General features: G+C 46.0%; 1 protein-coding gene across 2 annotated transcripts; it reads left to right on the top strand.

The window, feature by feature from the left end:
* Positions 1 to 2,722: 2,722 nt before the first annotated feature.
* On the top strand, positions 2,723 to 18,081 carry LOC108498690 (transmembrane protein 182-like). 2 transcript variants are annotated; one of them, XM_017817713.1, is made up of 5 exons: positions 2,723 to 2,986; positions 5,543 to 5,660; positions 7,486 to 7,584; positions 10,152 to 10,289; positions 16,235 to 16,542. In XM_017817713.1, the coding sequence occupies exons 1-5, from the start codon at positions 2,834 to 2,836 to the stop codon at positions 16,414 to 16,416; spliced, it is 690 nt and encodes a 229-aa protein (XP_017673202.1). In that variant the 5' UTR covers positions 2,723 to 2,833; the 3' UTR covers positions 16,417 to 16,542. The 2 variants fall into 2 exon arrangements, with proteins under 2 accessions (XP_017673202.1, XP_017673193.1); XM_017817704.1 differs by lacking the exon at positions 16,235 to 16,542 and adding an exon at positions 17,668 to 18,081 and having other exon boundaries at positions 2,728 to 2,986.
* Positions 18,082 to 25,062: the final 6,981 nt, after the last annotated feature.

The following is a 25,062-nucleotide window of genomic DNA, read 5'->3' as shown; positions in this document are numbered from 1 at the left end:
GGAAAGGGTGGGTTGTTTTCTTTGGGAATTAAAGGGTATTTGTGTCTGAGTTTGCACGGATCATGGTGGTGGTCAGTTAATACACCTCCCTAGCTTTGGTGTAGCTTTCCAGAGATCCCAAGACAGGCTGCAAAGGACAACCAACATCATTACCAGTTTCCCCAGGCTGTGGGAGAGACCACACGGTCTCATTGTCCATCGTGTCCAGGAATTTTTCAGATCCTGAAGGTGATGAGCACGTGCTTGAGGCTGTGCCAATGAATCATGGAATCATCACAGAGCGATCTGGGTTGGAAGGGACCTTAAAGATCATCCAGTTCCAACCCCCTGCCATGGGCAGGGACACCTTCCACTGTCCCAGGTTGCTTAGAGCTCCATCCAGCCTGTCCTTGAAAAGGAACACCCATCAGGAGTGGGACAGTCATTGCATGGAGAGATGTTTTGACCTTGTGAACTCAATTCCTCTTCCACAGCCCAGGAATCTGGAAGATGTTTGACTGGGCACGAGGCAGCCCGTGAGGAGCCAAGGCTGGGCACCAGCAATGCTCTGCCTCAGCCATGCAGGGGTTTCTGTGCCAATGGGACCCAGAATTGCTGAGGACACCTTCCAAATGGCAAACAGCACTAACTGGGAACGTGCATTAGCATAAATAGAGCAATGCCAAACACAGCTGACTCAAAACACACCCAGAAATGTGGAAGTGTGCATTAATCCCTTTTTTTTTTTAAAAAATTTTAAATGCACAAGTGCCCACTTTGCATTTTAATTTCGTGCAATTGCAGGGTGATCTACAAAAATGCAAAGCCTTGTCTTTGCTGAGCTCCTTCAAGAGTTGCCAAAGCTCCTCTGTCAGTCCTGTCCAGCTTTGAGGTGGAGATCAAGAGGATTCTCCTCGTCACTTCAGACAGGTTGAACCAGAACTCCATGTTACTTAAATGGTGACTGAAATTACACTAATTGATGATTTAGGTGATAGATATGTTGTGATTTGTATTTCATTAACCCTTTTATGCTCAATACAAGGAGCTCATCTCGCTGCAGCTGTGAAGTACTGGATAACTGAGATGGGTATGTTATGGAAAAAGAGTGGATGTGCTGGGATGGGTTGGGCTGGGAGAGGGTTAATATGTGTAGGAATGGGATGAGTGGAGGTGTAGGGAGAGTTGACCACAAGCACCTGCATGGGAACCCATCGCAGGATCTGGGAGTGCTTCCAGTGGAGGTGGCAGCACACCATGGAAGGGTGAGTTCAGTGCCCACGGAGGGGCAGTGTGTGTTTATTCCTGCAGAATCACAGGGCTGTGGCTGAGTTGTGACCTGTCCCACCTTTCCTTTCTCCCTGTGTCAGTTTGGGGACTTCTCTGGGCAGGGATCTCCCTCCTGGATCCTATGGGATGCCTTGTGCTCATGTTCAGGTCGAACAAACAGCAGCTCTGCCCCTGTGACACTGAGGAAGAGAGAGGTATGACGTGCTGTTTAACAGCTACCTCTGCAATATTTAAGTAAAAACAATGCAGAGGATAGAAGAAATTATTATAATTTGTCTGTTGTGCCTCTAGAAGAAGACTGAGTATATCCATCAGTCCATAGGCCTCAACAGTTGGCTACAAGTGTAGTCAAAATTATACCCAATCCTCTCCAGGTTCCATAACCAGTGTGCAGTTGCTCTAAGATACCGATATGATCATAGGTAACTTTAAATATTAAATTGATTTGGAAGTTAATTTGGCAATACAAATTTCCATAGGATAGGGAAGTCAACATTTCATCCCTCCCCCTGTTCAGAACAGGTCGTGACTGAGGTTGAGGTTAGAAAATCAGAACTTGATTTTCACTGTCATTTGAATTTCCTCCCCCAGCCTCCTGGCATGTCACAGGAATATAGTTATTGCCCTACAGAAATTATAATTTTCCTAGTCTGGCATCCCATTCCTGGCAGTGATCTACAGCAGATGCTCCAACAGGAGCCAAAAACATTAGGAACCAAATGGCAATGAAATTCCATTCAGGAATGTCCTCGTCCCCAGGAGACACTTCTCCCACAGCAGGCTGGGGTGGTGGCAGTGGAATGGGTCCTGTATAGGTCACTCTTCCATGGGAGGAGAGGGAACATCATCCTACAGCTGCACAGCAAGACACCCCAGGTGTGTTGGTGTGTCCATCTGCTTGGTGTGGCTTGATGTGGACCTGCCTGGTGTAGAGGTGTTTGCATTGGTTGAGTGCATCTCTTCCAAGAGGGCCGGGATATTTAGGATATCACCAGTATTTCAGGGTTATTCTTGGATCTCTGGGGTTACTCTGTGTGAAAGGTGTGTTTTGTTCTGAGGAAGAAGGAGAAGCACGTTCCAGAAGTGCCACTTCTACTGCACTTGTGAGGACACAGCTGGAGGTGTCTCACAGCAAAGGCTGAGGACACTGAGGGCTCCAGGGTGTGGTGTAGATATTTTAGTTCATCTCTGCTCACACCAGGCTCTTCTTCTGTTAATCTGTGCAGAAAGGCTGTTAAAAACTCCCTGGTGTCCGGGGAGTTGTGCACCGTGACTGAGGGCTCCCTACTCCTCTCCTCTGACACGAGCAGCCATGTGTTCACTTGGAACCCTTCCTGCTCTGCCTCCAGAGCGATTTGTCATGATCCTTAATGCCACAGCTGTTTGGTTCCACCAGGTCATCTGCTTTTCTTAGTCCCGTTCCACCACCCACTGAAACTCATACCAGCCAGGAGATCATCCCCCATGGCCAAAAATAGCACTCCTCTCGCCCCTCTCTTCCAGCCACCCAGGAAAAATTAGGGGTTTTCTTCTTTTCTGATCCCCCATTCCCTCGTGGTGCCCCATGAAGGCTGGCATAGCTGCCCTGGCAGCCGGGATCCTCGGCGGCACCGGCGTCTTGCTCTTCCTCGTCGCCTTTGGGACGGATTATTGGCTCCTGGCTACGGAGACCTGCGGCGTCTTCGAGCATGAGAACAGCACTCTGAGCACCGGGGAGGTGAGCTCTGGGATCTTGTCTTGCTCTGGAATCTTGTCTTGCTCAATTAACTTCTGTAAATAATTTAAAATTTTTAAGTCCGTGACAATATTTTTGCTCAAAGTGACCTGTTAATGTAAAACGTCAGCCCGAGCTAGAACTTTCAATTTTTTAAAATGCAAACAGGCTTTTCCATGGCATTGAGCATTTTGACTGAAGTCAAGTGTGTCTAGGAAACATTAAGACAGCACCTCTGTAATCTGGCAGATATGAACATTAGGGAATGAAAGGCAAAAATGTAAGAGCTTTAGTTGTTGACAGCATTTCCCTCTAAAGACAAAAGATATCTGCTGATATTTGCCATTAAAAGATTTCTCCCTCTGTAGTTTCTTCATTTAAAACTAGTTCATATTTAAAAGTGTGGGGCTTGGCAATCACTTACATCTGAAGTGATACAACTGCAGCAGAGACAGAAAACAAAAGTGAACATCAAATGCACAGCAGTGTTGACAAGTTCCTGCCCATCTAACAAGAGGAGACCTGTATATTTTCAAATTAAGGTTTATTGAGGATTTTAGTTAGTGAAAAACATAATTTCTGAAGGACAGTTTGGTGTTTTAGTGCCAAGGACTGGTGTCACTCGTTCACAGATCCTTTCTAAAGGTGGATTTTCCCTACACTTGCTGTTGTCTGACTCCTCAATGAAATAACAACCAGCTCAGTTCCTCGAGCCACCCACTCCTCCAAAATGTTTTTGTGCTGATCAATGTGTGGCTTCAATTACAAAATGACAGGAAGATCCTTGTTGTGTGCAGACTTTTTGTTACTTCAAAGTTCAATCCAATTAGGTTTGATTTTTTTCCCTCGTGTGGTGACTCACCCTGGGTGAGCATCATGATGCCAGCAAGAAATATTTTCCTTTCATTTCAGAATCCCACAATCAAACGTGGGGCACTGTTTGCTTGAGTCATGGTTCCAAATGACTTTCTCTGTTGAGAAAAAAACCATTATGATGGAAAAACTGCCTGAAGAGGTGAAACAGGGAGGGGATCTTTACCATTTCAGGCAGCACAGTAAAGCCCTGGCGATGGCAGAGTTGTGAACAGAGAAGTGCTGCTGGTTTTGAGCACTTGGGAAGTGACAATGTTAATTGTTTCCCATTTTTGTTGTCCTTTAAAGTGGAGAGAGCAGAGATGGTTCACTGCACGCCGTGAATAAGCATCTCAAACATTTCAGATACGCTCTTGGCCGAGTGTTGCCGTGCCTGTCACCGAGGCAGAGCCACTTCAAAGGCACCAGGCAGAAATAAGAGCTGCTCTTACTCTTCCCTCTGAGCTATTTTATTTCTATTTCAGACACTGTTTCTATTATTTCTATTTTTGTTGCTGTGTTTTTACCTTCTCTGTCCTTTCTTAAACCGTCGAATGCTGTTCCTCACAGATAAGGATGGGCTGAGTGGCTGGCAAACAGTGGAATTGCTGTGGATGCACCAAGTCAGCAGCCACCCAGCTGAGGGGGTTTCAGGGCTGAACGTTACCCTTGTCACAGTCAGTGTTTTATCCTGAAAGGAAAAGGGGAATCAGGTCAGAGCTCTGGAATCTGTCATAATGCATGAAAACATTGAGGTGAGGGGAGTATAAAGTCTCCAGGGAGACCTTAGAGCCCCTTCTGGTGCCTAAAGGGGCTCCAGGCGAGCTGGAGAGGGATCTTGGACAAGGGTCTGGAGGGACAGGACAAAGGGGAATGGCTTCCCACTGCCAGAGGGCAGGGTTAGATGGGATATTGGGAAGGAATCGTTCCCCGTGAGGGTGGTGAGGCCATGGCACAGGTTGCCCAGAGAAGCTGTGGCTGCCCCTGGATCCCTGGAAGTGTCCAAGGCCAGGTTGGACAGGGCTTGGAGCAACCTGGGCTAGTGGAAGGTGTCCCTGCCCATGAAAGGGATTGGTCTTTAAGGTCCTTTCCAAGCCAAACCATTCTATGTTATGATAAGTTCCTTCCAGCACCTCCCTGTTGAGTCCCATCTCCTTTCTGTAGTTCACAGGGTCCATTCCCACGTGGACATTCCCCACCCTGCACAAAACATAGTTCTGTTGCAGTCATGTTTCCTTTACCACGCTGTGTATGATAAAGATAAAATTGATTTTGGCTGTAGTTTTAGCAATTTTTTTGATAAATAATCCTTGGCTAAACTTTACAGTATCTTCCCTTCTGGAAAGACCGAAACCTTGTGCTCACAGGTCTGGTCTGGGGGTTGAAGGAAGGGGTTTAAGAAGTAGAACACACCCAGATGCTCAGCTCCCTGCCATACCCATCCACCTCTGGCCATCAGTGGTTTAAGGATATTAAAGAAGAAGCTGGTTTGTGCAGGTCTGGATTTTGGATAATTTGTTATCAGAACCTTTTGGAGCTGTGATACAGAAAGCCAAGAACAGCAGCTGCCTCCTTGTTCCCCCAAACCAACTCAAGCGACAAATGAAAACTCTGTCAGAAAATGAAAGCAACACCTGTCCAAGCAAGAAAATACACACTTTGTACCCTGATCTTCCCTGTGTCAGCTGGACTTTTGTTCCTCCACAGGCTGAAATGCCGACGGAGTCCAGGAAGGAGATCCTCACTTTCCACCACGAGGGCTTCTTCTGGAGGTGCTGGTTCTTTGGTGAGGGCCACCCAGAGACCATCTGGACCTTCTGGTACAGTGAGTATGATGCCACCACCCCGTACCCACAGCATTTGCTCATGGTTTGAGTGGGAAACGATCACAAAGAGGGCTCCCAGGGATGCTGAGATGGTTTTATTTCATGGTTTTCATTCTCATTGTCTCCCTCCCAAAAGCAAACCTGGCTCACCCTTTCTGTGTCCTTTCTGTGCTCTTTTTTAAACTTGGATTTTGCTCTCAGAGGGCTGTTCACAGAAATGTAGAAACATTTTTGTGCCATTTAATAAATCATTTTCAAAATCTTATGAATTGGTGGCCTCGTAACCCACCTCACATACCTCCACAACCCTTCCTCACATACCTCTTGATGTTTGTGTTCAGCTAAATTTGCTAAACTTGAGCCCATGCCCTTCCTGGTCTTCTGTTTTCCACCCTATTTTCCACCATCAGGGTGCTGAGCATTCCCATCTCCCACTGATTTCAGCACAGGGGAGGCTGGACATACACATGTGTGGTGTCTGTCTGCATGCTCAGGACCAGTGGTGGACCATGGAGGGCCATAAACACGTGTGTTTATGCTCTTTATTTTAAGATCTTGCCTGCTTTGCTTTTTTAAGGTCATTCAAATTACACGTGAGAATAAACAGAGAGGGATATCAAATAATTATTGGTTTTTTTTTCTGAAAGCACATTTACTCTTAAAAAAAAAAAAACAAACTGAAGGAGAAGGTGAAACCTGCTCTGAGACCCCAGCTGCTGCTGACTGGTGGCCCTTGTGCAGTGAAGGGTGTTGGATTTAAACACCACTAAAACCTTGACCCTGTGCCCGCTGGGGCTTCGATCCTCTCGGAGGTGCTCACGTGGTTGTGGAGCAGCACAGTGGCCTCGTAGGGCTGCAAATAATGCAGGTTCCCACAATAAATCTACTCTGCATTGATTAAAATTTCAAATGACTTTGCTGTCTCCCCCAGCCCCTGACCTGTTCCCTGTAAAATCTTGCAGGAATAGTCACTGCCACCATTCAACTGAACCGCGTGAGGTTTTTCACACAAAGTTTTTGATAAGGAAAGGACAGGCTGGAGAGAGGGAGTTTGCTATCAAATTACATTGTATAAAAATACGTAATGTAATGTCACCTGAAGTGAAATGACTCACTCTGATAACTGGCAAATTTGTGCTGCTTCTTTATGTATTTATTATAATAGGATTGATCATGGCAAATTAATTTGCTGCTCTCGTGGATGTAATAATTAATTCAATAGGTATTCCATAGTCAATTTAGCATGAACTAATGTCCACCTATTATAAAGTGTTCCTTTGAGCTGGGGAACATATTTAAATAAGTGGCCAGCCATTAATTAATTCATTTAACATTCATTCTATTACTGTTAATCATGATAAGCCTCAGTGGTATTAATATTGATGGGGCACTTCTGTTCTAATTGTGCTTTTCCTTCTCACCAACTGGAGATCTTGTAAGGAGCCCTGTTCAGGTACCCAAACACCTTTGCCACTTCCAGGTGTTCTGGCACATTCCCTGGAGGAAAACAATAATGGGAATATTTACACTGATTTCAGTTGTTCCATCTTTCGTGATTTACATCCACCTAAGACTCAGATTATGAAAATGAGAAGATGTACCAGTAGCAGACCCAGATCCTCTGATATCCCTCCTCTCTCACAGTTTTTATTTATTTTATCTAACCAAGATTTACCCTCCTTCTTTCCTCCTCAGCCTTCTGATTGTAGTGAGGGTTTTGCAGGTTTTACACGACAGCACGTCCCCATGTGAGTGCTGTAATGGTGATTCTGCAGAAAACAAAAGCAAACAGGGATTTAATGAATTTTTTTTACTCTTTTTCAGCCAGCCAAGCACACCCCAAGTTCTGCATGCATGGATACCTGTTCCCCATGCCCATTGCTCTTGGACCTTTTCCCCACCCCTCCTATGACACAACTGCAGGTGGGTTTCTGTCCTCCTCCCCCAGCAGCTCCTTTCCCAAGGGATTGGATAGAGGTTTGGGATGTGTGTCAGTCCCTTGTAACTGTGGCCAAGCATGGGTTTTTGGAAGACTCCTTTATACACTGGCCTTGCTTAGTTAACTGCCACAAACCGTGGGCACATCAAGATGTTCTCCCACATCTTCTCTGCTCCAGACCTGCCGTTCCTGGCCATGAGCTGTGCACCCTCCCACTGTGTGCTCAGCACCTACTCCCATGAGCCAGGCAGGAGATTAAAACCACTCTGTCCCACCTCCTCGCTCACTGAGAGGAGCTGGAGACAAAGGGCTTCATCCAGAAAACCCAAACCCATCCCAGTGCTGACTCATTCCTAGAGTGAGGCTTCCTGGGAGAGCTCTGGTGTTGATTTATTGCAAGACAAAATAAACAAACACTGGAAAATCAGTTAAAGACCAAATTGTCAGAAGATCCCCATAAGTGACTGGCTTATGTTTAATACCCTGAACACGGCGTGGTTGGAGAGCTGCCTTTCAACCAGCTCCCTTTTTATTTATGTTTCTCTATATTTTCCGAGTTCTTTAATGAATCAGCTGCCGTTAGGAATTTTAATTTGCTAAATTGGTGGCAGCAGCTAGAATTAATTCAATGATCTTTTTTGAAATGAATTGATTTCTTTAAATAGTGTGCATCAGTCTGCGCTGCCTCCGGGGATGCAGGGCAGACGTTCTGCACAAACAAACATCTTCACCTTTTCCTTAGCCTTTAGCAGTACCTTTTTTTATTTTTAGGTTTTATTTATTTTTTTTTTTGTTGTTGTTATGAGAAATTAATTAAAAAAGCCCCCACATTGTCAGTAGGAGAATGTGAGGGAGAGCAGCCAGTTTCTCTTGCTGCACTGTGCAGAATTCCTGCCCCGGGGAACACGCCGTGGTGTCAAATGGATACGAGGGACCTGTGGATGGGAGGAGGTGGAGGAGCTGGGTGCAGGATGTGCAGCGAACACATGGATTAAGCAGTGAGATTTTTCCTGCTTAGGAGAGGCAGGAATGATGTCCAGTTTCTGAATGGTCTTGCTGATAAACACACTTTTTTTTCCTGTCCTAAATAAAGGGCTGGAGGCATCTGCCCTTGTCTGTCAGCCCCTGCTATGAAACCCTGCCCAGCTGCCTCTCTTGGGACAGGTCCCAGGAAGATCCCGATGTTCATAGAGATCTTTTCCAACCTTAATGATTCTATGGAGGTGCTGGGGAGGGAACTCTGCCTGCCACCCACCCCTGTGATCCCTGGGGAGATGAGGGGGGTGCCTCAGCCCCCACATTTAGGACAGTGGGAGCACCGGGATCCTCCACTGCCCCAACTCCCTGCAAAGCGCCCACGGGGGCTGCAGAGAGCAGTTAACACTCCTTTCATTTTTAACCAGTCCATCCTCATTTGCAAGTGCTGACAGACCAGGAGGCTGTCCAAGAAGAAGGGTCCTCCAGCTATTACCTGCTCCAGAGATAATTCTGCCTTATCTGCATCCTCTGAGGCTCCCTGAGAGAAACGGGTGACGGGAGGTTAAACATGAAAATGAATTCAGTGGTTTTGGAGAGTTCAAGATACTTATCTCTGCCTAAGTGGCTCTCCTGACAAAATGGTTTCAAATGAGGAAAACGCATCTCCTCGGTATCATTTTTCTTTCAAGTGTGAATCATTTCAGCATTACCCACTTGCTCGTGCTCGGCTTAAATCTCTCAGACTAGAGCTTCTGAAAAACAACAGGCAGAGTGAGATGTGCTGGTCTGAGGGGATCAGATAAATCAGGGGAGCAGCAAGTGGGGCATGGGGGGGGGGTCTCTGCTAGAAGACACCACCTTTGGCTAAGGTTTATAGCAGTGACTGGAAGAGACTTGGCTGCAGGGAGGCTGAAATAAGTGGACTGAATCCCACCCTGTCCCCTCTTGTGGGGTGTGATGGACACAAGCTTGCTCAGCCCCGGGTGGGGTGGTTGCCCGAAGTCACAGCAAAAGCCCCAAGCTCAGTGGATGAAGAGGCAGCTGTTCCCCTCTCCTGTTCTGCTCAGTCACAAAGGCCGTTAATGGGGGAAATCAGGAGTTCCCACTTTCCCTGCAGTCCTGCCAACAAACACTGCCCTTATTTTAAACCAGGAACCTGGCACCTTCCCTAAGCGTTAATTAAAACAGAACAAAGCTCTGGGCTGATTCCACCTCTCCAAATTTTGCTGTTTTCTTTCCTTTCTTACCAAGCTTTTCCATCCTCCTCCAGGCCCAGCTAAGCACAGTGGCCTTTCCCCCCTTTTGTGGCCTGCTTCCCTGGCAAACCCTCCCAACCCCTTGTACTCATTCCAATCCCGTTATGTAGGGCATGACATTCACCCTGAACTTGCACCAGCTCCAGGCCAAGCAGGAGCCTCAGCTCTGCCTGACACGACACCATTGCAGGTGGTTGTTTTTGCTGTTGGTTAAACACAGAGTCATTAAGGTTGGAAAAGAAGTCCAAGATCTTCAAGGATGGACTGAAGAAAGCCTCTTTTGCTGTCCTTTGCCTGACTCCCCTCCTGTTGTGCAGTGTACAGAGGGTTCTGGACGGCGTTCATCCTGCTGGCCGTGGCTGCTGCGCTGGTGGGGGGGCTCCTGCTGGTCTGTGGAATTCCCTTCGTCAGCCCCCGCTCCTACAAAGTGGGAGGTGGATTCCTCCTGCTCTCAGGTAAGGGCATGGAATGCAGGGGAGGCAGAGGGGGATGAGGTGCTGCCGGGAGCTCTGGTGGGAGCTGCACTGCTTGGAGTAAACGATTTCCCTCTTCCCTCTCCCTGGAATTAAACCCCTGTGAGCTCTGAGCCATATGAGTGGAAGGTGTCCCTGGAAAGAGATGGCCTTTAAGATCCCTTTCAACCCAAACCATTTTGGAATTCCATTATTCTCTGCCCAGTCAGGCTTTAGCAAGATAGTCCTTCACGGAACCCCAGAATATGCCAAGCTGGAATGGACCCACAAGGATCATCAAGTCCAACTCCTGGCCCTGCACAGGCCCATCCCCAAGAGTCACACCCTGTGCCTGAGGGATCATCCAAACCCTCCTGGAGCTCTGGCAGCCTTGGTGCTGTGCCCACTGCCCTGGGGAGCCTGGGCAGTGCCCAACCAGCCTCTGGGGGAAGAACCTTTTCCTGAGATCCAACCTGACCCTGCCCTGACACAACTCCAGCCATTCCCTGGGGTCCTGTCCCTGGTCCCCCAGAGCAGAGCTCAGTCCTGCCCCTCCTCTGCCCCTCTCGAGGAAGTTGTAACTGCAATGGGGTCTCCCCTCTGTCTTCTCTTCTCCAGGCTGAACTTAATCCTATCAAAGCTGAGATTTTTGAAAACTGCTTTTTTTTTTTTTTCTCTACTCTTCTATGCAACCCAGACAGGCAGAGCCTTTTATTTGAGTAAAGCTGTGTTAAGCCTGTGCAGCATCAGCCCCACTCTGTTCCCTGAAGTCAGGCTTTGCATTTAGGCTGCTCCTGCCTCTGTTGTTAACATCTGGAAACCCACAGAGGGATGAAAGGCAAACCCTGCCATCCAAAATGGGAGGGCTGGCTTAAGGAGACCTGAAAAGATGAAGCGGTGGCACAGCAGGAAAATGAATTAAAAATAGGCATTTATTCATTACTCCCACTGCAGTTACAAATGATTCCATTGAATTATCACTTGGGCTTTTTCCTTTTCTGTATTTGAGAGGAATAACTGGCTTCACTACCGGGAACTCAAACTCAGAAAAAAGCTCTTTTGCCACTCAAGCAGCTCCAGGCTGGATCTCAGCTGAGCTGTGCCAAGTGAAGAACTTGGTAATGAAATCAGGCCTTTCTCTGAAAAACCACAGCTTAATTACAGATCCTCCACCCGGTCCTGCTTCCTCATATCTGGCATAAATCAACCATGAGGCAGTGTCTTTGCTCTCAGTTTGGGCTCTAAGTGTGCCCAAATTCGGGGAGAGCTGAAAACATTAATGAAAATATTTAATAAGAAAGGTCCCAACACTGATCTGTGTCCCCAGATGCCACATCTACCTGTCTTCTAAAGCCCTCCAGGGATGGGGACTCCACCACTGCCCTGGGCAGCTGTGCTAGGGCTGGACAGCCCTTTCCAGGAAGAAATTCCTCCTGATGTCCAACCTGACCCTCTCCTGGCACAGCTGGAGGCCGTTCCCTCTCCTCCTGTCCCTTGTTCCCTGGGAGCAGAGCCCGACCCCCCCCGGCTCCCCCCTCCTGTCGGGGGTTGCAGAGCCAGAAGGTCCCCCCTGAGCCTCCTTTTCTCCAGGCTGAGCCCCCCCCAGCTCCCTCAGCTGCTCCTGCTGCTCCAGCCCCTTCCCCAGCTCTGTTCCCTTCCCTGGACACGCTCCAGCCCCTCAATGTCTCTCTTGCTCTGAGGGTCCCAGAAGTGCCCCCAGCACTGGAGGTGCCCCAGCAGTGCCAGCACAGGGATGGGCACAGGGGCTGTGACACTATTCCTGATCCAAGCCAGGTGCCCTTGGCCTCTCACCCACCCGGGCTTGTGTTCAGCCACTGTCAAGCAGCCCCAGGTGCTTTTCCCCCGAGCAGATTTCCAGCCAGTCTGCCCCAGACCTGTAGCTTTCCATGGGGCTGTTGTGACCCCATAATGGATAAAAATCCAAGGGTTGTACCAAGGCAGGAAACTTTCTCTTCCCATCCGTAACCCAGGCCCCAGGGAGGGAACAGATGTCCCCAGGGAATGTGTCCACTCTGCACGCTGGGCAGAGATATCATAGAAAAGGGTGTTGAGTGAGACTGAAAATCTTCTTTCTTTTTCTTTTTTTTTCATTGTTTTTGCACTTTATTTGACTATTTCTTGATTAAAGGGCTGGGGCGTAGAATGTGACACTTTTTAAGAGAGCTGATTATGCATCACATAAACCTCTTGGCATTAGACAAAGATGCTGCTGTTAAAACTGAAGTTTGTATTAATGCAGCTTCAATGTGAACAGCAATCATTGTTATTAACAGTCGTTAGGGGAACGAGTTCAGCTGGAAGACACTTCCTGCTGTATTTTCAATCCAAATGAGAGCAGGAGGATGCAAGATGTTTTTCAGCAAAGTTTCCTTAGTGTTCCAGCTGTTCCTTTTATTTTGGGGGGGGCTTATCCTGAACTCAGGTCTCTGGATCCTGCTTGGCCTTGGCTTCCTGATGGATTCAGCTTCCATCCCTCCGTGGCTATTTTCTCGTTATCCTTTCCAAAAATCTTTTGCATTATTCTGCTAAGCAGCAGGAACAATAGATTCACCACAGCTTCAGCTCCCCAGCCACCCCTTTCCCTGGGACAGCAGGATGTGGAGGGAGGGATGATGCAGGAGAAAGCGCTTCTTGTCTTCTAATCATGGCCTGGGGGTCAGTGTTAATTAACCTCCCTTGCAGAAATGATCTCTCCTCGAGGAAGTGTGAAAATGCTGGCAATCTGTAGAGTGGGAAGGTGGGCTGGCAGTCGGGTGGTGAGATGGGGCACCACGTTGACCTCTCAGGGAATCCTTCGTAGGCAACTCCATTCTGCCCATGAACCCCCTCCTTTTGGTGGAGGTTGTGATGGCACAGCCATGGTTAATCACTGCAGAATGATGTAACTTTTGCCACCAAAAGGCTCTAAAAGTATTGAAAACTCACTCCCAAGCATTCATGGGTAACCAGCCTCACATGGTCTTGAGGAGTCACACGTGTCCCTCTGTGCCAGGGGAATTCAGTGCTAAAGGGTGAGGGTTGTTACTGTTCAATAAACCCTTTGGGTTTCCTCTCTGAGAAGCCTTTTTTTTTTGTCCTTTCAAGGGGACAAATGTGACTGTGTGCCAGCACTGTAACCAATGGACTGCTCCATGGGAGGTGTTTCTGGGAGCCCTTTCAAAGGGCCAGAGCCACGTCCCTTGATTTCCTCTGCTGGGTGACTTGGGAAAGGCAGCCAGAGCCCACCTGGCATTTGCTGCTGCTGCATTTGTGCATCCACTGCCCCAGCTGGGCAGCTTTCCCTGCCAGCCTGCTCCCAGAACCTGGAATACACAACAAGTAAATAGCCAGTGTGCTGCTTCCCTTCCAGTATTTGCCATCCCGGCCTGAGCTTCGGCGCTTCCGAGGGGGTGGCAGATCCTGCCTGGTGACTAATTGTCCCCTTGTTTCAAAAGTCAGATGACAACATGATTAATTATCACTACGGTGTCAGTGAGAGGGGTGGGTGAACTCTGTGCTGCAGCTTTTGGAAACTCTTTGAAATGCTGAGACAACTTTGCTTGTACTTCTTCCTTTTCTCTACCTTGTGCTCCTCAGTTTTGATTCCTTTTGGACTAACCTGTTCTTCAATGTGACCCAACAGCATGAAAAAAAGAGGCAGATTTCCCAGTCCTGTGAGTTAAAGTGCTGAATTTTTTGCTCAGATTATCCCAAATCCAGCAGCACTTTGGCAGTCTGAGGCTCCCCATGTGCAGTAAAGGCTGACATTTCTGGAAGGGCAGCTGAAGGTCACCCCTCCATTTCCTCATTATTAACATCCTTAAGAGGCAACTGGTGAAAGAGGAGAAGGAGTCAAAGTTCATTATTGTCATAATTAGCAGATTGCACAAAAGTTCAGTAGCTTCCACAGAATAAGAGTTAAAGATTGAGTTCACTCACCTGTCCCTACAATTAGCAGCTATAAAGGTGTCACAAGGAAATCAAGAGAGAGAAAGGAAAACCTCGACTCCAATTTACCCACAGGGAAGATGCAGCTCTGGGAGGGGGGGATGGACCACCGGGGTCCCTTGTTCTGCAGCGTTCAAAGGAGACAGATTTAACACCCCACTTCAATTTGCTTGCAATTAGCCCCTCCCCAGAAGATGCCATTGACCTCATCAGCACCGAGATGGAGTTTCACAGTTAATTTTTTCCTGTACCATCCTGATGAACAGAGGCAGAGAAGGAGAGAGATCACCTGGGTAATTTTCCAGCGGCAGAAACCACAGGGATGCTGAGAGCATTGTAAGGATGGTTTGGTTTGATGAGGTCTCCACTTCCCCTTCCCCAAACCCAACATGCATCCTGTCTCACAGGTGTGGGTGCTGATGCCAGTCTCATTTTTAGGGCAGAAAAACTGCGTTTTCTTCAGTTTTTCTTTTTGCTGCTCAAGGCAGGGGGGAATCTGTCTCTGCACACCAAAAGCTGGCAGGAAACGAGGATGAATTTCCAGAGCATCCAAGAAAGGAGGTGGTAAAGTGAGACCTGTTCAAAAGATGAAAAATCCAAAATAAAACAGCATTTTGAAACAAAAATGCCAAACACTTTGGTAACATGGAGGTGAAAGCTCCTGGTTTTGTCGTTATGAAGAGTCTGCTGATGGCTGTGAGGGTGACAAATTTTAGGCACTTTCATGAATACTTGTGAGTGCTCCAAACCGGCATTTTTAGCTGAGCAATTTTTGTTGAGCTGCCCTTTCTCTGCGCTCCCACCGTCCTTTGGCTGCACCTGCCCTTCTGATTTTCTCTTCTCGCTGAGGACATGGTGCAAATCCCAGGGACTCTTTGTCACTCAGCTGTAATTATTCCAGGGAAGAAGGCTGCTTACTTTACAGTTTCTTGTCATTTTCCCAGAGTGTGAAAACATTCTTAATTTAGATGCCACGGCCGTGCCATCACCTCCAGTACCTGTTTAATAATAAATCCTTCCCTACCAAGGCCTGGCACTTCTCCTGGGGCAAGGGGAGGGATCAATCCCAGTCCTTAGCTCCTGGCAAGGTTGGGGATGGGGCCACCACTCGTGGGACTTTTCACACCCTCCTCAGTAAGAACTGGAAGGTTTTGATCTGATTACTTCAAAAAAAGGAGACTTGCACCATCTAAATTGTCCTGGGACAAGTCAGCACAGAATTCCTGGTTATTTAAAGAAAAACAGGAGAATTCCAGAGCACTTTCCCAGGCCACGTTCTCTCTCCCACTGGGGCTACGGTTTCATTTGTGTCTCTTACCATAGGTATTATAAGTTAATGAAATAGAAATTGATCTTTAAAAGAGCACTTTTCAAGGTTCAGTTGCTATCTAATTAATTTAATTTTAAATTACATCGGTAATAAAGACTTAATTGCCTTCTTATCAATACATTGTATTTTGTAAAGGACATGCGACTATTTAAACACACGACGGTTTTCTTACAGTAGAATAATTGGTATTTTAAGCATAGAACTATCATGGTAAGTGTAAAATATTTATTTGTGCACTTAATTTCAAGTGGTATCAAAACCTCAATGAACATGCAAATGTTCCAGCAGCTGCTGTTTAACTCCTCGCCTGCCTCTCCAGCGAACACAAGGACTTCTCCACATCAGGGAAAACCACTTGAAATGACAGTGCAGGGTGAGGTAAAGGGTATTCATATGGTTGCGCTGATTTTTTGTTGGTAAGATGCCATTTTTTAGGGTGTGGGAGGCAGTGTAATGGATGTGACAGTTTAGGATGGGTAGCTTCAACTTCTGTGTAACTCGTAATGAGCACTTTGAACCCTCTTACCTTCCTGTAAGTCTGATTTTTGGGTGTTTATATCCATTATAAACAGAATCACAGTAAAACACTGGCATGTTTTCTCTGACTTAGGATTCAGTAATCACTAAGCAGATAAATCAACATCAGGCTTTACCCCCTTCCTTTCCTTAGCAAAAGAGTTGGATTTTGGAGTGTATAAGCTGCCAGGGAGAATAATGAAATACACTACAACTACCTTTGATTTAAAAATGGCAAGGGGAGAAATTAAATCCTGCAGAAGCCACAACACATCCACGGAGCTGTGTGGTAACTTGTCAACTGAATTAATTTTGAGCTGTTCACTTCTACCATAAAAATATTATAAGCTGTGATGTATTTCTTTCATATGTGCGTGTGTGTATCTATATGTTATACAGCACCTTTTAAAAATAGTAGCTTCTGGCTGTGAAGTACCAAGATCAGATATTACTGAAGTGCTTTCAGACCTGTCATCACACCATCACTGCTGAGTGCAGTTTAAATTAAACATATATTACGACTAATATATATTTTTAATTATATGCAGTAAATAGTATTTGGGCCACTCTAGTTTTTGTCATCTGCTTCATACGGGGGAAACTAAACCTCCAGCACTTGGATTATGGGAAAAGGAGGTTCCTATTAAGGCACTGAAGGCCCCAGGTCCAGGAGGTGCATGTTCACCACGTGCTTTTCAGATGTGACCAAGCTCTTCCCGCTGACCTTTGACGGGAATGCAGCTGGAAATACGAGATGGGGAGGTCTCCTGGGAGACCTGTTTGGGTCATGGGCATCCTGCGAGGCCAGGGAGGCTCCAAGGAGAGCAGACCCCTCCAGGAGAGATGCTGACCTTGCACTCGCTGCTCAGGCTTTGTGTGGCCTCAGCTCTCCTCTGTCTGGTTCTGGGAGGGCCAGGAGGTCTCACTCGCCCATGTGAAGTCTTTGTAGCCTCCTGGTAAAAGCTGCTTATTATTTTTTTTTTAATTACTCTGTTATTTTGTAGCCCATCTAAGATTGGTATCTTGGGGCTACATGCCTTTCCCACCCTATTATGTGTTATTTCCTTGCAAAATAGGATCATACGTACCTGCTGGGGGTGGCAGGTTCAGTTGCCATCAGCAGGACTGATTCCCATATCCTTGCATTTCTAAATTGGAAGTTGGATCTAACACTGCTTGGAAGGGTAGATATAAAAAAGGAAAAAGTGAGTCTTGGCGTCTCCTCATTCATCTCAGAGAAATTCAAAAGGCAAAAAGGCACCGTTGGGAGAGGAATTCAGGTCCCTGCTGAGAACATGAGTGGTGTTCACGATGGCTCCTCGTGCCCATGTCCGGGTGTAGCAGAGCCTGATTGTTAAAGCACGAGGTGTCAGTGGGCAGGAACTTGTCACAGTGTGGTCTCCTCCAGGACAAGAGGGCTTGGCTTCCACAGGAACCTGCAGAGAAACATCATGGGTAACAATGCTGCAACAGCAAGCTTTGGCTGAAGGACCTGCAGGGAGAACTGGAGATCCGTTGAGATCTCTTCTTACTTTTACTCCCGTATTCCATGTGCAGACAATAACTCATCTCTGTCTCCCTTTCCAGGAGGTTTATTTCTCCTGCTGGTGTTTCTCTTCGTGATGTGGAAGGAGTTTGCTGCTGACTTCCAGAAGTACATCCTGCTGGAGAGGAGCGAGAGGTGCCTGGACGACGTCCCCGTGCACGTCTACTACGGGTGGTCGTTCATGTTCGCCGCAGCCGGGGTGCCCCTGGTCCTGCTGGCTGGACTCCTCTTCTTCCTGGTGGGCAGAGACATTATGGAGTCCCTGGAGTAAGACAAGTTTGGAGAAGGCTTTGGTGATGTAAAGAAACAGGCACAAGTTTTTGAGGACTAGATTGTTTTTGTAGCTATAATCGTCAGGGTAAATTACACTCGCTCTTACGTGGAGGCAGGGCTGGAGCACTGAGCATCCATAGAATGGTTTGGGTGGGGAGGGACCTTAAATCCGTCTCATTCCACCCCCTTCCATGGGCAGGGACACCTTCCACTAGCCCAGGTTGCTCCAAGCCCCGTCTAACCTGGCCTTGGACACTTCCAGGGGTCCAGGGGCAGCCACAGCTTCTCTGGGCAACCTGTGCCAGGGCCTCACCACCCTCACAGCCAGGAATTCCTTCCCAATATCCCATCTAACCCTGCCCTCTGGCAGTGGGAAGCCAGTCCCCTTTGTCCTGTTCCTCCACACCCTTGTCCAAGGTCCCTTTCCAGCTCTCCTGGAGCCCCTTCAGGCCCTGGAAGGAGCTCTCAGGTCTCTGTGGATCCTTCTCTCCAGGTGAACACCCCCAGCTCTCCCAGCCTCTCTCCGTTGCAGAGCTGTCCCAAAACCAGCACCAGCTGCAAACCCAGCTTCAGCATTTTTACGTTTTGGAGAAGTTTAGGGGTGCCTGTGGGCTTTGCGTGAGCTTTCTCTGCAGCCCAAGGAAAAACAGCTCCATGGATTGTCAGCAGAGCCCCACATCCATATTCAGCAGAGCCGGAGTTTTATGGCATTCCCAGCATCCTTGTTTCTTGTAAAAGGTAATCAAATCTGGCTGCAAGGGGGACATTCTAATGTCTGTTTCTGAAAAGCAATTAAGGATGATTTTTTTCCTTAGCTGGCTCTAATTGACGTCAAAGGACAACCTTTTTAATGGGATGTCGGGAAACACGAGAAACTTTTTTTTTTCCTTAAAAGCCCTGATTCTGAAGATACAAATTTACCTGGACCTAACCTAACTTTCAATAAGGGAATAAACCAATTTCTGTGGCATGAAACTTAACCTGAATTAATTAGTATTTCTTTACAGCAATGTGTTACTCCACATTTAATATTTTCCCTGGACACAGTGTTGTGGGGATCCACATCCTAAAAACTGAAAGATGGTCAGGGTCGAGGGAAAAGGAGGGGGGACAATGAAACCATGGGTTATGCCTGTGCCCCATCAGTTCTTATAATTTCTCACTATAAAATCCTTTGGAATAATTTTTGTTGTTACTCTGAATTGAATGTTTTCCCTGCAGACAGTTTTGTGAGGTTTCTTGACCCAAAACCAGAAAGATGGCCAGAATTGAGGGAAAAGGAGGTGGAAACAATAGCATGATATCATGGTATCTCCTTGGATTATCTGTGCCCCATCACTTCTTCAAGTGATAATTTGTCACTATAAATTCCCTTGGAATAATTTTTGTCGTTACTCTGAATTTAATATTTTCCCTGGACACAGGTTTGTGAGGTTTCTCAACCCTAAGCCAGAAGGATGGTCAGAGTTGGGGGGAAAGGGGAAGGGGACAATAGCCCTGGTATTTTTTCTTTGCTTGGTTGTGGTCGACCCTGTGAGCCAGCTCAGCGTGGCACCTCGTATTCTACGGACTCTGCACAGGAGTCAGCTCCACAAGGACAATTTCCATACCATTTAGATAGATTTAAATTCTTCCAATCACTCAGGTGCCCCTTGTCTGACGTGGCAGTGTCAGAAGAACAAAGCATCCCTAATTCTACACCAAACCATCCAGGTGCTGGGGGGGGGGGATATAATTTACACTGAATACGCGGAGCTTTGGAAAGACACTTGAGAGATGACAAAGATTTGATCTTGTCATGTTTTTCGGGCTGGATGGGGATGCTTTGAAGTAGTTTGTGGGGTCTTTGCTTGCTGAGCTCGTTTGCATAAATTTTAAATCAAACTTCCTCCAAATGTGTGCAGTTCTCCTGAATGTCAGAGTTTGTGCTAAACATACATCTCCCGAGCTTTATGTCATGCTATTGACTCAGTACAGTTAATTAATAATGGAATGTAAATCTCTTCTAGAAGATTGTTGGCAGTATAAAACTGTTTGTTAATGCTCTTCCTAAAATATTATTCAAGTCTGGCATTTCTTTCCTTTTGGAGCAAGTTCTAATTATTCTTTTACAAGATTCATGGCATACATAGAGTGAGAAATTGTAATTCCCACATGGAAAGATTAGTTCTTTCATATGAATAACTGGCTTGGTCTCCAGTTCTTAAGCACTATTCACACTGTTTTCCCTTCATAGAAATTTTATTTGAACAGAATTGGGATATGCAGGTAAAGATCGTGTTTTTTCCCAGGAAATGGATGTTTTCATGACGTTTATAAATACACAGATATTCCAGTGTTTTATTTGGCCATTCTAAACTGGATTTTTTCCTGGTATCTCCTTGGGTTATGCCTGTGCCCTATCAGTTCTTCAAGGGATAATTTCTCACTATAAATTCCCTTTGAATAATTTTTGTCATTTAATTATCTATTCAGTGTGGAGACGAACACTTATGGTCACAAAGAATAAAAGTATATAATCCAGGAGCAGAGGAGGTCAAGATTTACAGTCACTTGCCTTTCCTTGATCCCATAAAACAAACCAAGCATGCAGAAATGATGATCCCATAAGAGACACCAGGGCAGAAGAATGAGAATGCAGCAAGAAATCCATCAGACTTATTGGTATCTGTGAAGCTGAGCATCCCTGAAGTTGTGAATATAGAAGTGAGTTTTATATTATAGAATGAAATATTTATTAACTTTCTCCATCTGTTCTTTAAAAAATTTAGTTTAATGTCATCAAGGCATTTATGGAATACATTGAGCTGAATCATGCAGTCATGCCTTAGGGAGTAAACCATCCCTGGAGACCTGCTCTTTCTGGATCAGCTCTAGAACAAGCAGCAGTTTAAAACTCCATCATTCTTTGGAAACACAGGTGGCTTTGAATCAGTCTGGAATAGAGAGTGTTTTGTTTTAAATATCTTTGGTATTGAGCACAGTCTCTCCAATAGTCATCTGGTACTGAGCTTTTGGGTAACCCCATCAAATCCCCCTATTTCCCATAGGTTTGACAAATCTCCCAGTATTAGATATAGATATACATCTAAGAGTCACAACAATAGGAGAGAATGATATTATGGAGCTGCATAACTGAAGAATTGACTCCTCTATTAAAACTCCACATTTATAGCCAGCACAAGGTTAACCAAACACACCTTTCTGGTGGAATAAAGAGTCCCCTTTGCTCTCAAGTTTCCTGTGACGAGCAGAGCTCAGGCAGACAACATTTTGTGCGAGAATCATCATTTCTGGAGGAGAAATTTCAAACCCCAACCTAACGAGCTCAGTGGTGAGGTCTGAAATTGCAGAAACCACGTTTTTGCTTTCATCTGTTGCATGTGAGGAAGTTTGATGAAAGGATATTATAGAGTAGTGACAAGGACCTAATTCTGATCCAAGTTTTGTCATTATAAATCACGAGTAATTCCGAAGATGCAGCAGACCCTTATCACTGTTAAACATCTGTAAGTCAGATCAGAACCGGGACTAATAAATACATTCAAAGATGCATAATTAAAACAGTGATTTCACATCACTCTGATGAATTTTAGTCAAGGATTTCTTCAAGGATGCTTTTCTCAGATTAGCATTTGATGTTAGTAAGCAATGAATAATTCCATTTTTTCTTTCCAACATCTGGGACACTTCCTGCTTTATTTGCTACTTACTGAACACTCTGCAGGAAATATTAATGAATCTTGGGTGTTGAAATGCAGGCCCTGTGATCGTGCTCAGGAGGCAGAGTTACGTAGGAGAGATGATGTGTCTTGAGATTAAGAGGCTGGATTTTGGTGAAATTGGAAATTGGGAGATTTGCCAAACCTGAGGGAGAGATACAGGGATTTGAGGAGGTTACCCAAAAGTCAAGTCCCTGTAGCTCCTTCTTTCATAGCAGGGAGATTTTCCCTCATACCTGGTAGAAAACAATCGATAATAAAAGTTTTTCCTGTTGGTCAGATCAGCTCTTTTACCAGAAAACTGACACCCAAGGACTCCCTGAGGCTGGGAAAGTGCTGATACCTGGGACCACCTGACTCAAGGAGACCTGGACCAGGAGACCAGCACTCCATGAGAGCGTCACTGCCATGCCCAGCTGCTTTCTCACACTCCCAGAGGCCTGGAGGGTTTTCCCTTTCTTGGTAAATTATAAAATTCTGTGTTTGGAGAGCTCTGCTGGCTCTTCAGAGAAACCTGCACAGACCTGAGCTAAGAACCAGAGGCAGGAGAGCTTCCAAAGGAGGAAAGAAATGTCCTTCTGTATTAGTGTGGAGTGAATTTGGCAGTTCAGTCTGACCAGGAGGGTGAAAACCCCCTCTGCCATGGAAAACAGGTTGACAGGAATTTACCAACCTTCGTTCCAGCCATGTGTATAATCCCCTCTGGGATTGCTTTGACCCAGCAGCACTTAAACCTTTCCATTTTTTCTTTTTGTCCGGAAAAATCCGTCTTCTCTGGACAGGAACAGTGTTTTCACCTTGGTCACACACACTCCTGCTGCCTTGGTGGGCTCATGGAACAAAAGGTGGGTCTGCAGAACAAGAATCTCCCCCCAAAAGGTCCCTCCATCCCCTGAGCTCGGGGTTGCAGCCCCCCTATGCAACACGAGAGGTGCCGAGGCTTCACATCCCTATGGAAGACAACCCAGGCAGATTCCCAGGAGCATTCCTGCCCCAGCCCTCATCCTGCTAAGTCAGCACCTTCTGCAGTGCCTCCTGTCCCTCAGGCACTGCCCAGGGAGAGGCACAGGTGGGGTGCAGCAAACCAAGCCCCAAACCAAATTAAACTAAATGAGGAAATCCGGGCTGGCCCCACGCTCTGAGCACCGGGCTCTGCATTAGGGCAGGATTAAGCCCTATCAGCCCCAGCCCCTTTTACAAGAGTGCACAGCACCTCAATCCTACAATCAATAAGCTGTACATGCTGCAGCACAAAGAGCTCTTATCTGCAATACCACTTTGAATTTAGTGAATTTATTTAATCCCTGATGCCTGCAGAGCATCAGTCCTGTCGGCTGGGTTAATTTATTTATTCCGGTGATGTATTTTTAGTCTTTCAAGTCCTTGACATTTGAGAAGCAGATTTTCTTTTTTTCCCCTCCCGTTTCCTAAAAAAAAACCCCGTCTGAATTGGAAAAAAATTATTCACAGAAATGTATTCTTTTTTTCCCTAATTCATTCCCCAATTTTTCTCTTGGGAGCCAAGGGAAATACTATATCAATACTAATAACCATACACTAAATGGGCTGGGGAGGGCTCCTTTTTCCCCTGCTTGGCAGAGCCTGTTCCTAAATCAATGCTGGACATTCACTGATCTTCTCTCTTTCTTCTCATATTTTTTTTTTCCTACTAAGATTTTCTCCCGCTCTTAAAATAAATTAAAAATCACCTATTCTTTAGTTATATCCAAAATTCTCTGCTGCATTTAGTTTGGGAATTGTCATGAGTGCATGTGATGCTCTCATCTCTTGGAGCTTGATATTTCCAGGTAGGATCAGAACCTTTGGCTTGACCCGAAAGAACCAGTGGGTTAAACAGTGTGACCACTGTTAAAAAGAAATATCAAATGAAAAAACAGTCTACAGCCACTGCTGTGGTGCTGTAGTAGTGATTATTATCAGAGCTGTAAAAAATACACTTTAATTAACCCACCTGGTAGGTACTAAACATTTGGTTATGGAAGAGTAAATTGAAGCTTTATAAGGTTCAGGATCAGCAGAGAAGGAAAAAGTCTCACCTGGCCTTGGCTGACTCAAGGATGGCTTCAGAAAAGCCAGAAAAATTAAAAATAAAGTGGCATGAAGGGCAAGCATGTGAAAAACACAGGGTTAATTCTATATTCCCTGTCTATTTATTTTCCCTATCCATTATCCAGTGTTTCCCTGTGTTTACATTAAAAGAAGCAACAAATGCTGAGCAGAAAGAGCCACCCCTAGAACAGGGACAGGGACATTTCCCTGGCAAAACATATCACATGTCCTCAGAAACAGTTTTGTAGAGTCACAGAACATGATTGTTTTTCCATTTGAGATGTTGTAAGAAACTTTTGGGGTTTTCTTGTATTTAAAAACCAGTCAGGGGGAGAAGATGTTCACCAAAGCATTCAGGGCTCAAAGAACATTGGCTGAACTGGCTGATTTAAGATTTTATTACTGAATAAACTTCACTGGTTACAGGCTGGAACAATTGCAGGGCACTGTGAATAAATACGTTCTGAAATAGGGGCATCGATTCTAAATATTTCCCTGCCAAAAAAAGAAGGGAAATGTAACAATTCAGACAGATCACCCTCAAAATTGGTCCTGCTGGGTGTTGAGGTGGAGACTTTGCATCAGCTCACCCCAGGTGCTGCCTCCCACATCACACCTCGTTTCCACAAGCGAGGTCCTTACGTTGTGAGTCAAATAATTAACCCCCAAATCCAACCATTAATCAAATTTATTGCATTTCTCTTGCATCACATGCCCAAAATAAGCTCAGGGGGGTTATTCCAGCTGCCCTGCAGCTCCCAGCCAGAACAGGCACCCTCAGCTACTTTGCTCCTGGTGTTTCCATGGTGGCATTTCCATGGTGTTCTTTGATGGCATTTTTCTACGGAAATTCCTTTAAAAGGGAATCCTGATGCTGGGAGAGGTGAGAGCAGGTCCTACAGGCACTAAAAAACTGTTTTGGTCCCTCTGAAGGCCAGCAGATCATTTCAACTGCTTCCTCAGGAGGATGCTGAAATAACCTCATGGATGAAGGCTGGAAGATCTCAAAGATCTCTCAACAAGACAGTGATTTTTACTTGAATTTTGTTCTGCAAGTCAAGATTTCTTCTCCATTTTCCCATCTGCCCGGTGAAAATCCACGTTGTAGGAACACAAACACACTCACACACACTTTGCACATTAAATATATATAAAATGAGGGGTGTTCTCTGAGGAGAGACTCTTCCTGTGCCACAAACACTTCAAAGGCTTCAAAGCAGAGGTGCCTGCAGGGAGGGCTGGAGCTGAGAGCAGAAGTGCCAGTTTCAGCTGACACCAGAGGTTTCAGGCTCTTAGGGCATAAAGCATTTTCCACTCATTTTAAATTAATTTAATTGGGGGAAAAAAATGAAGGAGAAATAACTGGAGATG

The sequence above is a fragment of the Lepidothrix coronata genome, unplaced genomic scaffold (genome assembly GCF_001604755.1).
Source record: "Lepidothrix coronata isolate B3197 unplaced genomic scaffold, Lepidothrix_coronata-1.0 Scaffold2, whole genome shotgun sequence".
Taxonomy (NCBI): domain Eukaryota; kingdom Metazoa; phylum Chordata; class Aves; order Passeriformes; family Pipridae; genus Lepidothrix; species Lepidothrix coronata.
The sequence above is the reverse complement of the archived record's forward strand: the minus strand, read 5'-3'. Positions and strand labels throughout refer to the sequence as shown.

Bases quoted from the DNA above. Each gene is read 5' to 3' on its own strand.
- LOC108498690 (XM_017817704.1), top strand. From the start codon at position 2,834: ATGAAGGCTGGCATAGCTGCCCTGGCAGCCGGGATCCTCGGCGGCACC. The intron at 7,585-10,151 runs GTGGGTTTCTGT...CCTGTTGTGCAG, and splicing joins CTCCTATGACACAACTGCAG to TGTACAGAGGGTTCTGGACG. The intron at 10,290-17,667 runs GTAAGGGCATGG...CTCCCTTTCCAG, and splicing joins TGGATTCCTCCTGCTCTCAG to GAGGTTTATTTCTCCTGCTG.